This window comes from Triturus cristatus, chromosome 4_2, assembly GCF_964204655.1.
Source record: "Triturus cristatus chromosome 4_2, aTriCri1.1, whole genome shotgun sequence".
In the NCBI taxonomy this organism is placed as follows: domain Eukaryota; kingdom Metazoa; phylum Chordata; class Amphibia; order Caudata; family Salamandridae; genus Triturus; species Triturus cristatus.
This window is the reverse complement of record NC_140586.1, coordinates 566060157-566073754: the sequence shown is the minus strand read 5'-3', so window position 1 is coordinate 566073754 and position 13598 is coordinate 566060157. Positions and strand designations below refer to the sequence as shown.

At 45.1% G+C, this 13598-nt stretch overlaps 1 protein-coding gene across 1 annotated transcript in view; it reads right to left on the bottom strand.

The window, feature by feature from the left end:
* The window catches only part of AKNAD1 (AKNA domain containing 1), a 318415-nt gene that overhangs the window by 133956 nt on the left and 170861 nt on the right, over nucleotides 1-13598 (bottom strand). The window contains exon 11 of the mRNA XM_085600134.1: nucleotides 1380-1492. Coding sequence (XP_085456260.1) covers nucleotides 1380-1492 — 113 coding nt within the window. The remainder of the gene's footprint in view (nucleotides 1-1379; nucleotides 1493-13598) is intronic.

Here is a 13598-nt window from a genome sequence, read left to right as displayed (position 1 = left end):
CCGGTATAGCCCAAGGAAGAAGGGGTATGAGACTATTAGAACATTCCACCTGCTGAGGGCAGAATGTTCTGAATTAAAAAAGGAGAAACAGAAAAACACACAATGGAATGTTGGAGCAGATGTCTTATGCCAGCCATTATTAGCCCTGAGCCACTTCATTGTCTTTAATGGATCTCCCAATATTCCAATGGTCTAATTAGATTTATTAATTTAATTGAAGTGTGTATTTTACCAAAGTCATCATAGCATGCAGACATTGAACATGAATATTTCTAATCTCATCACAGTCTGCTGTCATTGATCGCTAATATTACCACTGTCATCACAGTTTGTGGGTGTTTAAGTATGACTATTGCAAATGTTATTATAAACTGCAGTCTGTAAGCACGCTATCTATGCCATCTGAGGTCAGGCTCTTCTGTCTAGAGCGCCCTTCAAGTTTGTGGTAGAGCAAAGCCTTCAACGGTTTACCATAGCCGTTCGAGCCCGACGTAGTGGGCTCTACTGGCCATTAAAGGCCCGCCTTTAGTGGCCAGTGAAGCCCACTACAAAGGGCTCTAAGGCTATTAGAACATTCAGCCCCTAGATGGCAGAATGTTCTAAGTTGTAAAACAAAGGTCTCTCGGAGCCCGAGGGAGTTGAAATCCCCTCGGGCTCCGTGAGGCCTTTGTTAAACATTGGAATGTTGATGCTCCAGGCTTCTACCGGCTATTAGAAGCCTGTTGCAATCCATTGTTTTCAATGGAGCGCTCAACATTCCAGTGTTTTAATCATTCTTAGTGAATTGAGGATACAGAAGAACTTATGAAAAGTGAAGATGTTAATGATAAGAAAGATAAGCCTACGGAATTGGAAAAGTACACCTATGGTAGATGATATTGATTGCATTCAATAAATCTTTTGATTGGCATCAAATGACAATCTATTTTACAAGACAAGGGTAGTACCAAAAAATAAAAAACAACAGTATGTGAGGACATTATTTGCGAATACACTGTCCAAACTGATGATTACTAAGTATTGATATTCTTACGTTAAGTTGAAATTTACTTTTCCTACAGTGGTTTTCTGTCCTCTTTTGGTGCTACTAATGAAGATGCCTCTATGTTCATAATGAAATGATGTTTGGAGTAATAATAACGAGAAAGGACAATTGATGCTGTGTAGTGCCAAAATGAGTCCATACATAAAATACAAATGTCATTCGAAAATTCTTACCAATTTGGAAAAACGCCATTTGTGCAATAGGTCGTAAAAGCACAAAATATGTTGATAAGCGATCAGAAGTTAATTCTAACAAAATGTTACAAACAAAAGGATTTAAGGGGGCCTTTTATTGGACAGAAAAAGGATTTTAAAAAATTGAAAAGTTGACTTACTAAGTTCGCTTTCGGTTAAATGTAAGGGTGGCTCTTTTTCTTTAAAGACAATTGAAAACTTCCGATGTTTTGAGCTTCTGCTGCTCAATGTCACATCACTCATCTTTCTGTCCCTAGGCAGAAGACAAACATCAGATGCCATATGTTAGTTGTTTCAATAACTTAAAAAAGAGAGAAATATGTTGATATTTCATTGGTCCAATCATAAAATATTCTACAATGTTACTGCTCACGAAAAAATGCTGCTTGAATGTCTAACTTAAAGCTCCTTAAAGGCAAAAGCCTTCTTAGAGGTTTTACTTTGCTGCACAGTATTTATGTAAAATATATTACATCAGGTAAAAACAATAAAAATAAATGCAACATTTTCTATGAGCAGGCATAACAGATTACACAACAAAATTGACAGCAATAACCCAAAGTGTTTGGCCTTCAACAATGATGTAAATTTGCTCAAATTAAAAATGCAGATGTGGAAATTATCACTGTCAGCCCCCTTTCCGAGGGCCTGGGGAAACTTATGGGTTACTGGGCCCAACCGTAGTGGTTGAGGCCTATTACTCTTAATGGCCCAGGGCCCATCCTACAATGGATCCTGAGCAACTGAGCCAAGTACCCCTTCTGTACTTGATTCTCAGTAGTAGCTAAGATCGAGCCGTCCAAGGTTCCCTCAGGAATAGGGGGAATAATGGTTAGAGGGCACAACTCATAACTCTACATAATGTCAAACTCTATGCACTCAAATTAGTATTATGACATAAGAAGAACAATAAACCATCCCCCTTAAGGTCAGGGCTCTAGTGTTTCTCTGAGAAATCCTTGTCCCACCCACTCTTCGTAATGTGGTAGGGGTTATTCCCCATTCACTGGTGGCCACATCCAGGGAATGGCCACTAGTAGGCATTAGCTCAAGAGTTCATTCTGACTCTTAGCAAAGTAGTCAAATGTGTCTTGGCACCGCAGCACCCTTAGCAGTAAGTCGTCTATGGCCCGATAGGCCTGCAACCAGTCTTTCCCACTCCAGCAGTGAGGAAGCTTGCAGTGTTTCAGCAGGAGGCCCGACTGGGGGCACCGCATTAGCCTGCAGGTGAGCTCTCTCTTGTGAGCTAACGCGGCTGGCTCCACCAGCAATCAGAGGTGCTACGGTGCTCCCTCCTGCAAGGTAAGTCCGATACTCCCTAAGAGGGGATTGGATTAGATTCCGATGCCCCTGATAGGGGTCCCGGTGATATGGCAATGCACTCACAGCGTTCTCCTCAGTTCACGGGGGACTTTGGTACAATCCTACATGCTCAGTGGTGAAGGTCACGCGATTTCCAGGTCTTGGGTGACAGCCTGATCCTCAGCAATCCCTGATATAGGCAGCCCTTCCTGGCATATTGGCTTGCTGTACTGCTACTGGCCAAGGTGTAGGCCCTCAGCACACATTAGTCGGGTACCGCAGCAGACTCTCCTGGCCGCTAGGTTCAGCACAGGCCTCGGCACTTGTTCTTCAGCAAGACTTTCATGGCTGCCCCTCTTAAAATGCAGGGACATCGCAACAGATGCCATGCAGGCTTCCCTTGCCCGACAACACTTCGCTCACAGCTATCTTCACTGTGGCCCTCTCCTGGCACACAAAAGTTGCCAACTAGAATCTGCCCATGGGCAATGACCCAGTCGGTGCAGAAGCCATCTCCTCACATCTTGAACCAGGAGTCCACTCGGTTGGGCTCGCAACTCGACCTCACTCCCCCACCAGTCTCCTCTCCCTCACAGGGCACACTGGTTTTGGCAAGCAGGCAGGCGCTGGTACTGCAGTCTCCAGAGCAGGTGGTCTTGATTTTTCTGGGTGATGTCCCCTCACACACCAGGGAGACTGGCAGGTCTTGGCCCCCTGTCCTGGTTAGAGGCAGAGGTCTTTCACAGCTTTCCCTTCTCACACATCCCATGTGGCTGCTTGGCAGATGACAATTTTTGGGGTCTCAACCGCCCCTTATAGTCCATTTCCAGATGCAAAATGTGATTTATGGTCTGCGTCTTTGATGCTTTATGTTGGGGTTATGCTTCTTTTGAAGCACACCCTTCTCTTCTCTATTTTCCTCTTGAAAGGCTGCCTTTCCTAGCAGGAGAGACTCCGAAGTCCCACAACGCTGGCCACGGGAGTGACTAGAGTTCACACCTGGATGTCAGCCACAGTGATATGTGCATCAAAAGGTCAATCCCAGGCTCCGAGCTCTACTCTTATTGATTCACTTTTCAGCCCCATCTCCTACCTGAGATGTGTCCAGGCCTTTTCTTTGTGATCTCTCACTGAATCAAAGAGCACCCTTTGAAGTGTACAGTGGGAGTCTTTAACTCCCCTCTCCAGTGTGCCCCACCCAGCTCACATAAATTCAGCAATACACAAATCTGTCTGTGCGGATTCCTTTCCTCCTCATGTTTTCACCATGCAGACTTATGTTTCCCAAAGTGTAACCCAGTGTCCTCCATATAATGTACCATTGCAGGTACACTCAACCTCAGTGTATATACACAGCACATACAATGTTCAGTACTGTCACCTCCATGTATTGTGCCACCCCGGGCAAACATACATTCAGCACACACATTCACTCTGCATGCACTGCTCAGTACTGTAGCCTTTCTGTATTGTGCCAGGGTGTGCTACTTCAAACACACACACTGCTAGCCCACACATTCACCATGTGTGTGCTGCACCACACTTTACCCTTCATGTATTGTACTTGTCGCAAGCATACCTTTAGCCAGCACATGCTTTCACTGTGCACACACTGCACAACACTATATCTCTCATGTAATGTATTCCTCTCAAGTACATATACACCAGGTACACACACTAACCATGCATGCACTGCATATTACTGATCTTTGCCAGTACTGTACCCTTCCTATGCACACATACATCCAGTGCAGAGTCACCACTCCTGTGCTGTGCAGCACTTTACATCTAACTGATGTAGGCTAAGGGTGAGTTAAGCACACAGTAGCACCGTTAAAAAGGGTGAATGTGCTGGTTGGCCTCACTCCAGTGACACAGTTTAAAAGGGACCTGTTCACTCCTACTGATCACTACACTGTATGCTGCCACCACCGTGCTTGTGCTGCTAAACTCTTTGTGAAGGCAGTAGCCTTCCACCACTATGAGGGTTGCATTTTAGGTGCACCTTCCGGGACAACTAGACCGCAATACTTGAGACATGCCTAAGTCATGGTGCACATGCACGAACCATTTTTGCCCATGTTAACAAAATACAGCATTAGGGATCCAGACAACAGTACAGTTGGGCATTCATGGCAGGGATACACGTCTATAACCATGCAGAGGGCTTTTGCATCCCAACAATCACTTTATTGATTTGTGGTTTGTGCTGGAACTGGTGGGAGAATTCAATACCTCCAAGAAATGTTCTTTTTCAGTTTGTGTTTGGATTCCACTTGTATGTGATCCTTCAGAACACGTTGTTAAACCCAGTGATAATGAGAAGCGTTAGTTATTAAATTACTGTACGGTTTTAGAGCTTAATTTATGTGTTCATTGTAAAAGATGGGATTTACTGTGCCCTTCTAACATTACTTTCGACTTTTATGTGGAAGAGTATCTTTCCTAGTACCTGTCATAATGTACTAACCTTGTGGTCAGAATCGAATGGGAGGAAATTGTGCTTCCTTCCTTCTCCAAACCCACTGCCAAACCATACATTGAATAATATATTAGTTAGAAGTAGACCCAGGAAAAAAGGAATGGACAAGCGAGATAAACTGAGGCACTGAATATCGCAACTCTGACTGGTCAAGCAGCAGGGAAGTCTTTAGTGATTTAATTCCTCTTGTTACCACACCTGATTCCAAATATTGTGTTTGATATACCTTTGAACGATCTCTGTGTTTCCATCTCTCCGAGAGCTGGTGAAACTCAATGTTGCTGTTCTCACTCTAATATTGCCTGACTCTCCGCAATGGACAGTGCCTAGCCCATCCTTGTCAGTCACACCAACTAAGTGTCACAAGTACTGACAGATGCCACTACCCAATTGCTTCCATTTACTCAGTACCCAGTAACATATTGAATACTTAAAAACCCTGTGCTCTCAACTTGCATCACAATTTCCATTTGTGTCTATAATGGTCTTTCACTATAAACCCATCCAAAACACGCTTTCTCTTTACACACCTTCTTTAAGCCATGCTGAATCAACACCCTTTCTTCTAAGTAATTGGCCCAGCCTTCTCATCACAAATATCCTCTGGTGGAAAAAATGTACATGAATATTTGGGAACTTAAACTGGCTTCATCATATGCACCATCTTGGCATAACTCACCACTTCTGCTCTTCCACCACCCATAAGACAATTTACACTCTGCTCATCATCTTACCTTACAGATATTCATCAATCCTCTCACACTTCCCCCTACCCACAATTAACCCAAGCACCAATCAGACACAGCTATCCTTCTTGGTAAACTGAAATGCTTTTCCTGCTGGAGTATGGATGCATCTGTATTGTTTCCTGAAGCTGCTACCTCAATGGCACATCACATGCAGCTATCATCTGCACACTGTCATTGATAACTGTGCAGGTGCTACAGAATCTGTTAGCCTGGCAATGATACACAAACTCATTATGGTTCTTGATACTACTCTCCACAAGTAAAACATTTATCAGAAGGGGCAAAGTGCAACTCATCACTCCCTTGCTCTAAAGATTTGGCTTTCCCTGGAAAAACATTTCTGGAAAAATACAACATCCAAGCAGAAGCAGAATTTTCAAGAAAGATAGTGAACCAGGAGGACGCTCCTTCTCCCTCCTCGCTGCCAAGGAATGGAACTCCCTCCCTCTCCACCTCTGACAGACACCATCTGTGAGAAGTTGGCCTGGCATATGCTGGTCACTAGTTATAGTGGCCACCTTGCACCAGTCCAATTCGACCCTTATGGTAGATAGGTTTAAGATAACCTTTTAAAGAAAGCTATCCTAGTGGTAGCTGTGGAGAGCAGCCTTCAGGCTAAGTCTCAGAGGAATGTAAAGCAGCTTGTTTTACCTTATAATTTCTTGAATAACCAAATGAAAGGACACCACACAGGTATATATATCAAATATATATGTATTTATTACTAGACACACTCTACTATGAGATTAGAAGCCAGGTACACATTCAAATGTCAACGTTTCACAATAAATTAAGCACAAATATGGCTGGAGCCCTAGGGGCGTACCAGACAATATACCAAAAAAATGGTATAAGAATGATGACTTGCAAAATGACAAGGCCTAGGGCCTGGGGAATTGCTGGGGCTTCACTACTGCAGTGTTAGCAGGTAAGTAACAGGCCCACGGGAGACGGGTGCAGTGTGTGAAAACAGCCGCGGGTTCCCTATTGATTATAATGGTGCAAGTCGCGGTTTGATTTTTAAAGTTTTAGGGCACTTTGAGGAAGTCTACCAGCAAGCCACTTATAAGGTAAGTAATTTGAGGGCCAACACACACTAGGGCACCGGAGTGCGCGAGTTACCTCACCCAGGGAAGCCGGGTGCATAGGTGTCTTTTGGTGTCGGGTTGCGTCGCTGTTTTCTATGAAGACCAAAGAAGACTTGCCTTGTACTTGCGTCGGCCGAAGAAGTGTCTGGTGGAATCCAAGGGTGGATTCAAGAAGCTGAAGACCTGAAAATTGAAGGGACAGTGTTCAAAGTCACTTGCCAGTGACCGGTGGCCAGGAAGATGGCTGACCAAGGATGTCAGGTGATTTCAGGTCGTCGATGGTGTTTTGACTCTTCGCTCACGAGGTCCAGGAGGGATTGAAAATGACCAGCAGCTGGATTTGGAGTGTCCCATAACGTCTGCAGCTGATGGCGGTGTCAGCAACCGGATTGGAGGCAACAAGCCTTGGCAACTGCAAGTCTCGTGTAGACTGAAGAAAGTCGATGGTGCAGACCAGCTAGGTCTGAGGGACTCACCCAGCAAGGGTAAGTGAGTACAGGCCTGGAGCAACCAGAGGAGCCCTTTGAGTTGTTAAGAAAGTCTTTGGGGGACCCGCAAGCCAACGGGCAAGGGATCGCGAAGACGCCTCTTCAAGAAATGCTTCACAGGAGCCCACGGTCACTCGGGACGGGGTAGGCTGCTGATTTTCGCTGCAAGTCCTGCTGGAGGCTTGGGCCACAAATGGTCCAATGCACAAGTTCGTTGATCATCGTGAAGGGGTTGCACTTGACAATAGTGCACAGTCCCCAGGTATTGCTGTTCCTCGTCACTCGTGGGGTCCACTCGCCACAGCTCTGCTGGGGACTCACAACGGCCATTGAGAAGTCAGGAAATCCACTTCCAGGGCAGCAGGGACTTCGAACTCTGGCGGGAGCGGGAAAGTTTGAAACTGCTGATTAAGGTTTTTGGTGCCTGCCAAGCAGGGGAGTCACTCCTTGACTCCAAGGGAGATTCTTCTGTCTTCCAAAGGTAGTGGAACGTCGAAGGGCCAGGATTCCACTTTGTAGAACGTCATCCAGGGTTATCTGATTTGCAATGGCAAAGTTTGCTATCTTAGAGTGAGGATAGAGGAGGGACTAGCTCTATGACCACTCCTCTGGGAGGGTCAGGGTAGGGGGTGATTACATCAACTTCCCTTTGCCCAGTTTCACACCAGTGCAGGGACAGGTAGCCCCAGAACCGGTTTGAGCTGGCATATGCACAGAGGAGCCTACTGCTCCCCCAGTGCAGGACTTCAAAGCACTCTAGGAGTGCACCCCCCCAGCCCCAATACACTAAATCCTGTCTGGAAGGTGGTGACACCTCCCTGTGACAGGATGCCTTTTGTTGGGCTTCCTCCACTGCGAGTTTCAGTCAGCAGCAGGAGGGCAGCCCAGTGTCTGTGCTGGTGGCATCCATTTTGTGATGCTAGGGGTCTATAGGATTTCTGTCGTTTCATATGTCTTCCCCTCTAGAAGGGTGGGATCATGCTCCCACATCATGGACTGATAGATGGGTGGAGCTTGGAGTCTCCTCTCAGGAAAGACCCAAAACAAGATTACAAAAGAAAAGGAGGTTGTTCCATTAACCACAGGTTCACCTGTGGGGGTAGTCCTTCCAGTGAACAGTAGGCCAGAGAAAGATAGGCGAAACCCCCTCATCTTCAAAGGGGCCTCGTGTCTCCTCTCCTCTACATACAACAGTGTGACCTGCTACAAAAAATCCCTGCAATTCATAAGCGCTCTCTGGGCTATTTCCAATACTCCATCTTAGGTACTACTTGGATGTTGGAAACACAAAATGGATTCCAGTGTCCCTATGGCCACATGTGTCACACTTGATAAGCATACATCCTCTAAACGTGGCAGTAAGATATACACCTGCGCATTCCATGTCCCACATGGATGGGCAAAGAACACTGGAGACTAATTGAACAAGTTGGCAGAAACCTGGCAAGGACAGGTAAAAAGGGACTCTTTGCCACTATAGTCTTTGTCACTGCCACTATTGTCAGTCCTCTACAGCCCAGCGCACATATGGTAGTCAATCATGATGAAGATGGTGCAAATGGTGTGCCCCTCCACATCAGAGAGTCCAGCTCTGTATCTCAATCTATGCTGTTAAAAATGTCTCTCAGGCACATACATGATTGTCGTGTATGCTGAGGTGGGGTCAAAAATCTACAATTTGCTGCAATGAACTGAAGGCTGTGGTGCATGTTCTACAGATCCATGCTGGGGAGATTTCTCCATCACAACAATTGTCAACTATCCGTTCCAGAATTTTTGGAGCCAATTTCAATACATCAAACCACTTTTGCTAGGCTGGAGAAGGCAAGAATAGCAATCTATAAAATAGAACATGAGGAATCTCAGCAGTGTTGGTGTGTCCAATATTCATTTTGAATAATTATGTAATGAACTTTCCTGTATTGATCACTGCTAGAGTCAAGCATATCACTAAATTTGTTATACCAGTGCCATTGGAATTATGTGTTTTGCACCAGTGGCACAATCTGCATACTTTTCTCCAATGTTGTGGCTGCAAATCTGATCAATTTTTTATCGAGTTTCCTTCTCTGAGAATGCGGTACTGAAATAGCCGACGGGAGTAAGGGCTACCTCAGCCAATCAGAAGCAATAACAGTTAACGTATTCATTCCCAACCTGAGGCCCTCTTCAAATGCTAATTTCTCACAAATGGCCGAACGAATGTACTCCCAATCCCAAAAAGCACAATTTCTGAGTACAGTTCTAACTTTCTGCAGCAGGGACAGAGAAACAACATCTTTGCAATATCGTAGTTGCATTATCTTTTCATGGGTCCCAGTGACTGGATTTACAATTGTATTTTTTGTCAAACCTTGTTGCCAAGCTGAATGAATCCAGTGCTTTTATCATCTTGGTGATACAGATTAATAGCACAATTTTACCAGCCACTTAATACAGAAGGTAGAAGTGTATAGAACACTGGCTGCAGCAGCAATTAAGCCTTGTACTCTAGTGCCTATCGTTCTTTTTAGGTTTCACCTGTACAGCGGTTGTGCTGTGCTTCCGAAGTATTTAGTATTTTTGAAAAAAATCTTAAAAGGGGCTTAGGCCCCGCCCCTTACTTACCTGAACTTACCACTCATGAATTCCAACATCGCTCTAATTTACTAGCTTCTCATTGGCCAGCAGGTCTTCTGCGTTCCCTTCCTGCTCGGCTTTTGCCATCCATGCCATCGCGTGGAGCTTGGACCGAGCACAGCTTCCGGACACTGGTCACTGACTACTGGCCAGTGTCCTTACACTGACCACATGCTTCCCAAGGTTCTTTTTTCACTTTTACAAATGCACTCTCTATGAATGCACGTGTATGCAGTCCGTCTGCTCAAGCCCACTGTATGACTTTTTTTAGGTGGAGCCTGGGCAGCGCATGTTCTGCGCTGAGAGGCATGCTGTATTGAGGTAGGGATTTGAAGCTCCGGCCATGTCCCGCCCATCTTTTCAATTGGCTCCTGTTACCGTCCTTTCGAAATCGTTCTTTTCATTCGGAATAGGCTTTTTAGTCCCTCCTTTTAACCGCCTTGTCTGCATTTGTAACCTCCCATAATGACTGAACCTTTTAGTTATCTTATCTAAAGAAAGGGGACGCCGCCTTCATTGACGTGAAAGCGCAGCATGGGGCGCTTTGACACAAAAAATATTTGCAATGCAATACGTCTCACATTTACGAGAGTTTGAGCTACTGGCATTGTAAATGCCAATAGCTCAAACTCTTGCAACTGCGAGACCTATTGCATTGCAAATGCTTATTTACACCGTGCATGACAGACTGCTCTACTTGAACTTGGGAAGACCCTTTTCAAACAGAAATCAAATAGTTTTCTCGATATAAAATAATACATGTAATTACAACAGAGACGTTTTAATGCATGGGCAAAGTGGGCTCTGGCCCAGGGCCCCAGCCTTTCAAGGGGCCCCCTGACAGAATCAGCTCCCTTCTCCAGAGTTTTGCCCTAATGACCTAATATTGCTTAAACAGATTGTTTTAAATACTGTTTTTCTTTAATTTATTTTTTATGTACCTGATGTGTGAGAGTCTAGTACAGCCATTTTGCAAAGAAATGTTGTGTTTATGTTTCATGCAATACATAAACAAAGTTTCCTTTTAGATCAAAACAAGGCCTAACATATAAGAAATGGAAGGGCGTCACAGAGATTATTTGCAGTAATATTGGTGAGCTGCTGCTGCGTTACAATATTGAAAACACACATAACTATCCCTGAATATTAGATGTAAACACATTTAAGGCCTTATTTATGAGAAGTGATGCATCGCTGTGTGAAAACAGGGATGCGTCACTTCTTAGTGCGACCTCCTTGCGACATGATGAATGCCTCATATTTACTGTATGATGCATCATGTCGCAAGGAGTTACAGATACGTCAGTATGTCTGACGTATTCGTAGGCGCAAAAGTGATGCATTGCTGGGGTGTGTCTGAAAGTAGACGCAACTCCAGCAATGTGTCCTTTCACATGGGAGAAGCCCCATGTGAAAGGGCCTGCATCAGTTTTACAACTGCAGGTGTAAGATATTGAAGCAATGGCTTCCTGGAAATGGCGCACTGAGTTCTCATAGATTTCAATGCGCCACTTCTACGAGGCTTTTTGCGGGGCAACACGCACTCTGCATACATTATACCTGGTGCAGGTATAATGTGGTGCAGGGGTTTACAAAGTGACGCATCTGCCTAGATGCGTCACTTTGTAAATAGGGAGCAGCATAGCATATTTTTTACGCTGCCGGTGCGTCACAAAAAGTGACCCACTGGCGGCATAAAAGTGAAGCAAGGCCTCATAAGTAAGGTCCTTAGAATTTGGACGAGTGTTCCTTTGAACTGTCAGGGACCTAATGAAATGAAATAGTGTATTCAATAAAGCGCGCAGCTACTCAGACTAGAGTGTCCTGACGCATGACAGCAGGAGGAAAACGTGCGTAAAAGACCCATCAGTTATTAAAAAGCTAGGTTTTTAAGTTCTTCCTGAAAGAGAGTAGGTCTGTGGTTAGTCTCAGAGACTCAGGGAGGCTAAACCACAATTTTGCGCCTAGAAAGCCGAGGGATCTGCATCCAGTGCGGGCATGGCATATTTCAGGGCACGATGGCCAGGTTACCATTGGAAGATTTTAGGGGTCTAGATGTGTAGCGATTAACGCGCTTATTTAGGTAGCCGGCTCCTAAGCCGGGGAAAGCTTTAAAGAAGATGGTCCTCGCTTTGAAGTCGATCCGTTCTTTTATGCGGAGCCAGTGTAGAGACTTAAGAATAGGGATCATACTAGATCTGGGTTTAGGTCTCAGGATGGCTCTGGCCGCCGCGTTTTATACCACTTGTAGGCGCTGGATAAGGGATTTGGGAAGACCGAGGTACAAGCTGTTGACATAGTCAAGCTTTGATATCACCAGAGCCTGCACCACGATCTTTCTGCTCTCATGCAGTAACAGTGGCAGGGATTTTTTTAGCATCTGGAGTATGCCAAAGCAAGCTCCAGTTGGATTTTGGATTTGAAAGCGCATGGATAGTGTCTTGTCTATGACAATTCCTATGTTTTTTACTTTCTCCTTTTCCGCGGGCAGGGGCGGCAGATCTTTTGGCCACCAAGAGCTCCAGTCAGGCATTTCTGGATTACCCAAGAAAACAACTTCAGTTTTGTCAGGATTGCACTTCAGCTGATTGAGCTTAAACCAGTTAAAAACCTTTGAGAGGCAAGATCTAACCATTGCCCTGTCAAAGTCAGTTCCTTTTTCACACGTAAAAATCAGCTGAATGTCATCAGCGTAGGAAACAATTTTGGCACCCTCTTCCTCTGCCAGAAATGCAAGGGGGATAGATATATATTAAAAAGGGTAGGACTAAGATTGGAGCCCTTAGAGACACCTATATTCATGGCCGGAACCGGGGATGAGAAAAGGGGGAGCCAGATGTCCTAAGATCTATTTGCCTAGAAGGATAACATCCATGTTAAAGCAGTCCCCCAGGCCAATGTTAGCTAGTTTCTCCAGGAGCCTCTCATGTGGGACCGTATCGAAGGCCGCCGACCAATCGAGCAGTCACAGCCTTGCCTCCCTGGTCCAGCTTACCCTTGAGAAATTCAGTCACTTCCAGCAGGGCGGACTCCGTACTGTAGTTAGCCCTAAAACCGAATTGGGACTCATGAAGGAGCTTCCCATCTTCAATGTGTTTTTGGAGGGCCTTGTTTACAAGCTTCTCTAATACTCTGGAGTGGGCCGTAAGAAGGGAGATTGGCCTGTAGTTGGCAGGGTCCGTCTGTTTGGCGTTAGCCTTTTTTATCAGTGGAAGAATCTTAGCATTCAACCATAATTTCGGCATGTTGCCTGAGGAGCGGGAAGCATTAAAAAGCTGGTTTACCATGGGGTTTATAGGTTCAGGATATTTGCTGGACATGGGTCGGTAGGAGAGCCAGACTTAATGCTTTGGAGAAGGGTGAGTGACTCTTCAAGCTGAAACTCAGGGAAAGCTAGTAAAGATGGAGGATCCAAGAGGTGAAATTTGCTATTAGAACCAAGGTAGAATGTCAGTTCTTCCTCTGAGTTGTTAGTGAAGGCTTGTTGGATCGAGGAGATCTTTTTGTGGCAGAATTGAGCTATTTGCTTAGACCATGCTTAGACCATTCTTCCGTGCATGGCCCTTTCTTTGTGCCGGCTTTCGGGCGGTAAAGGATTTAACTATACTAAAGATTTCCTTACTCTTATTTT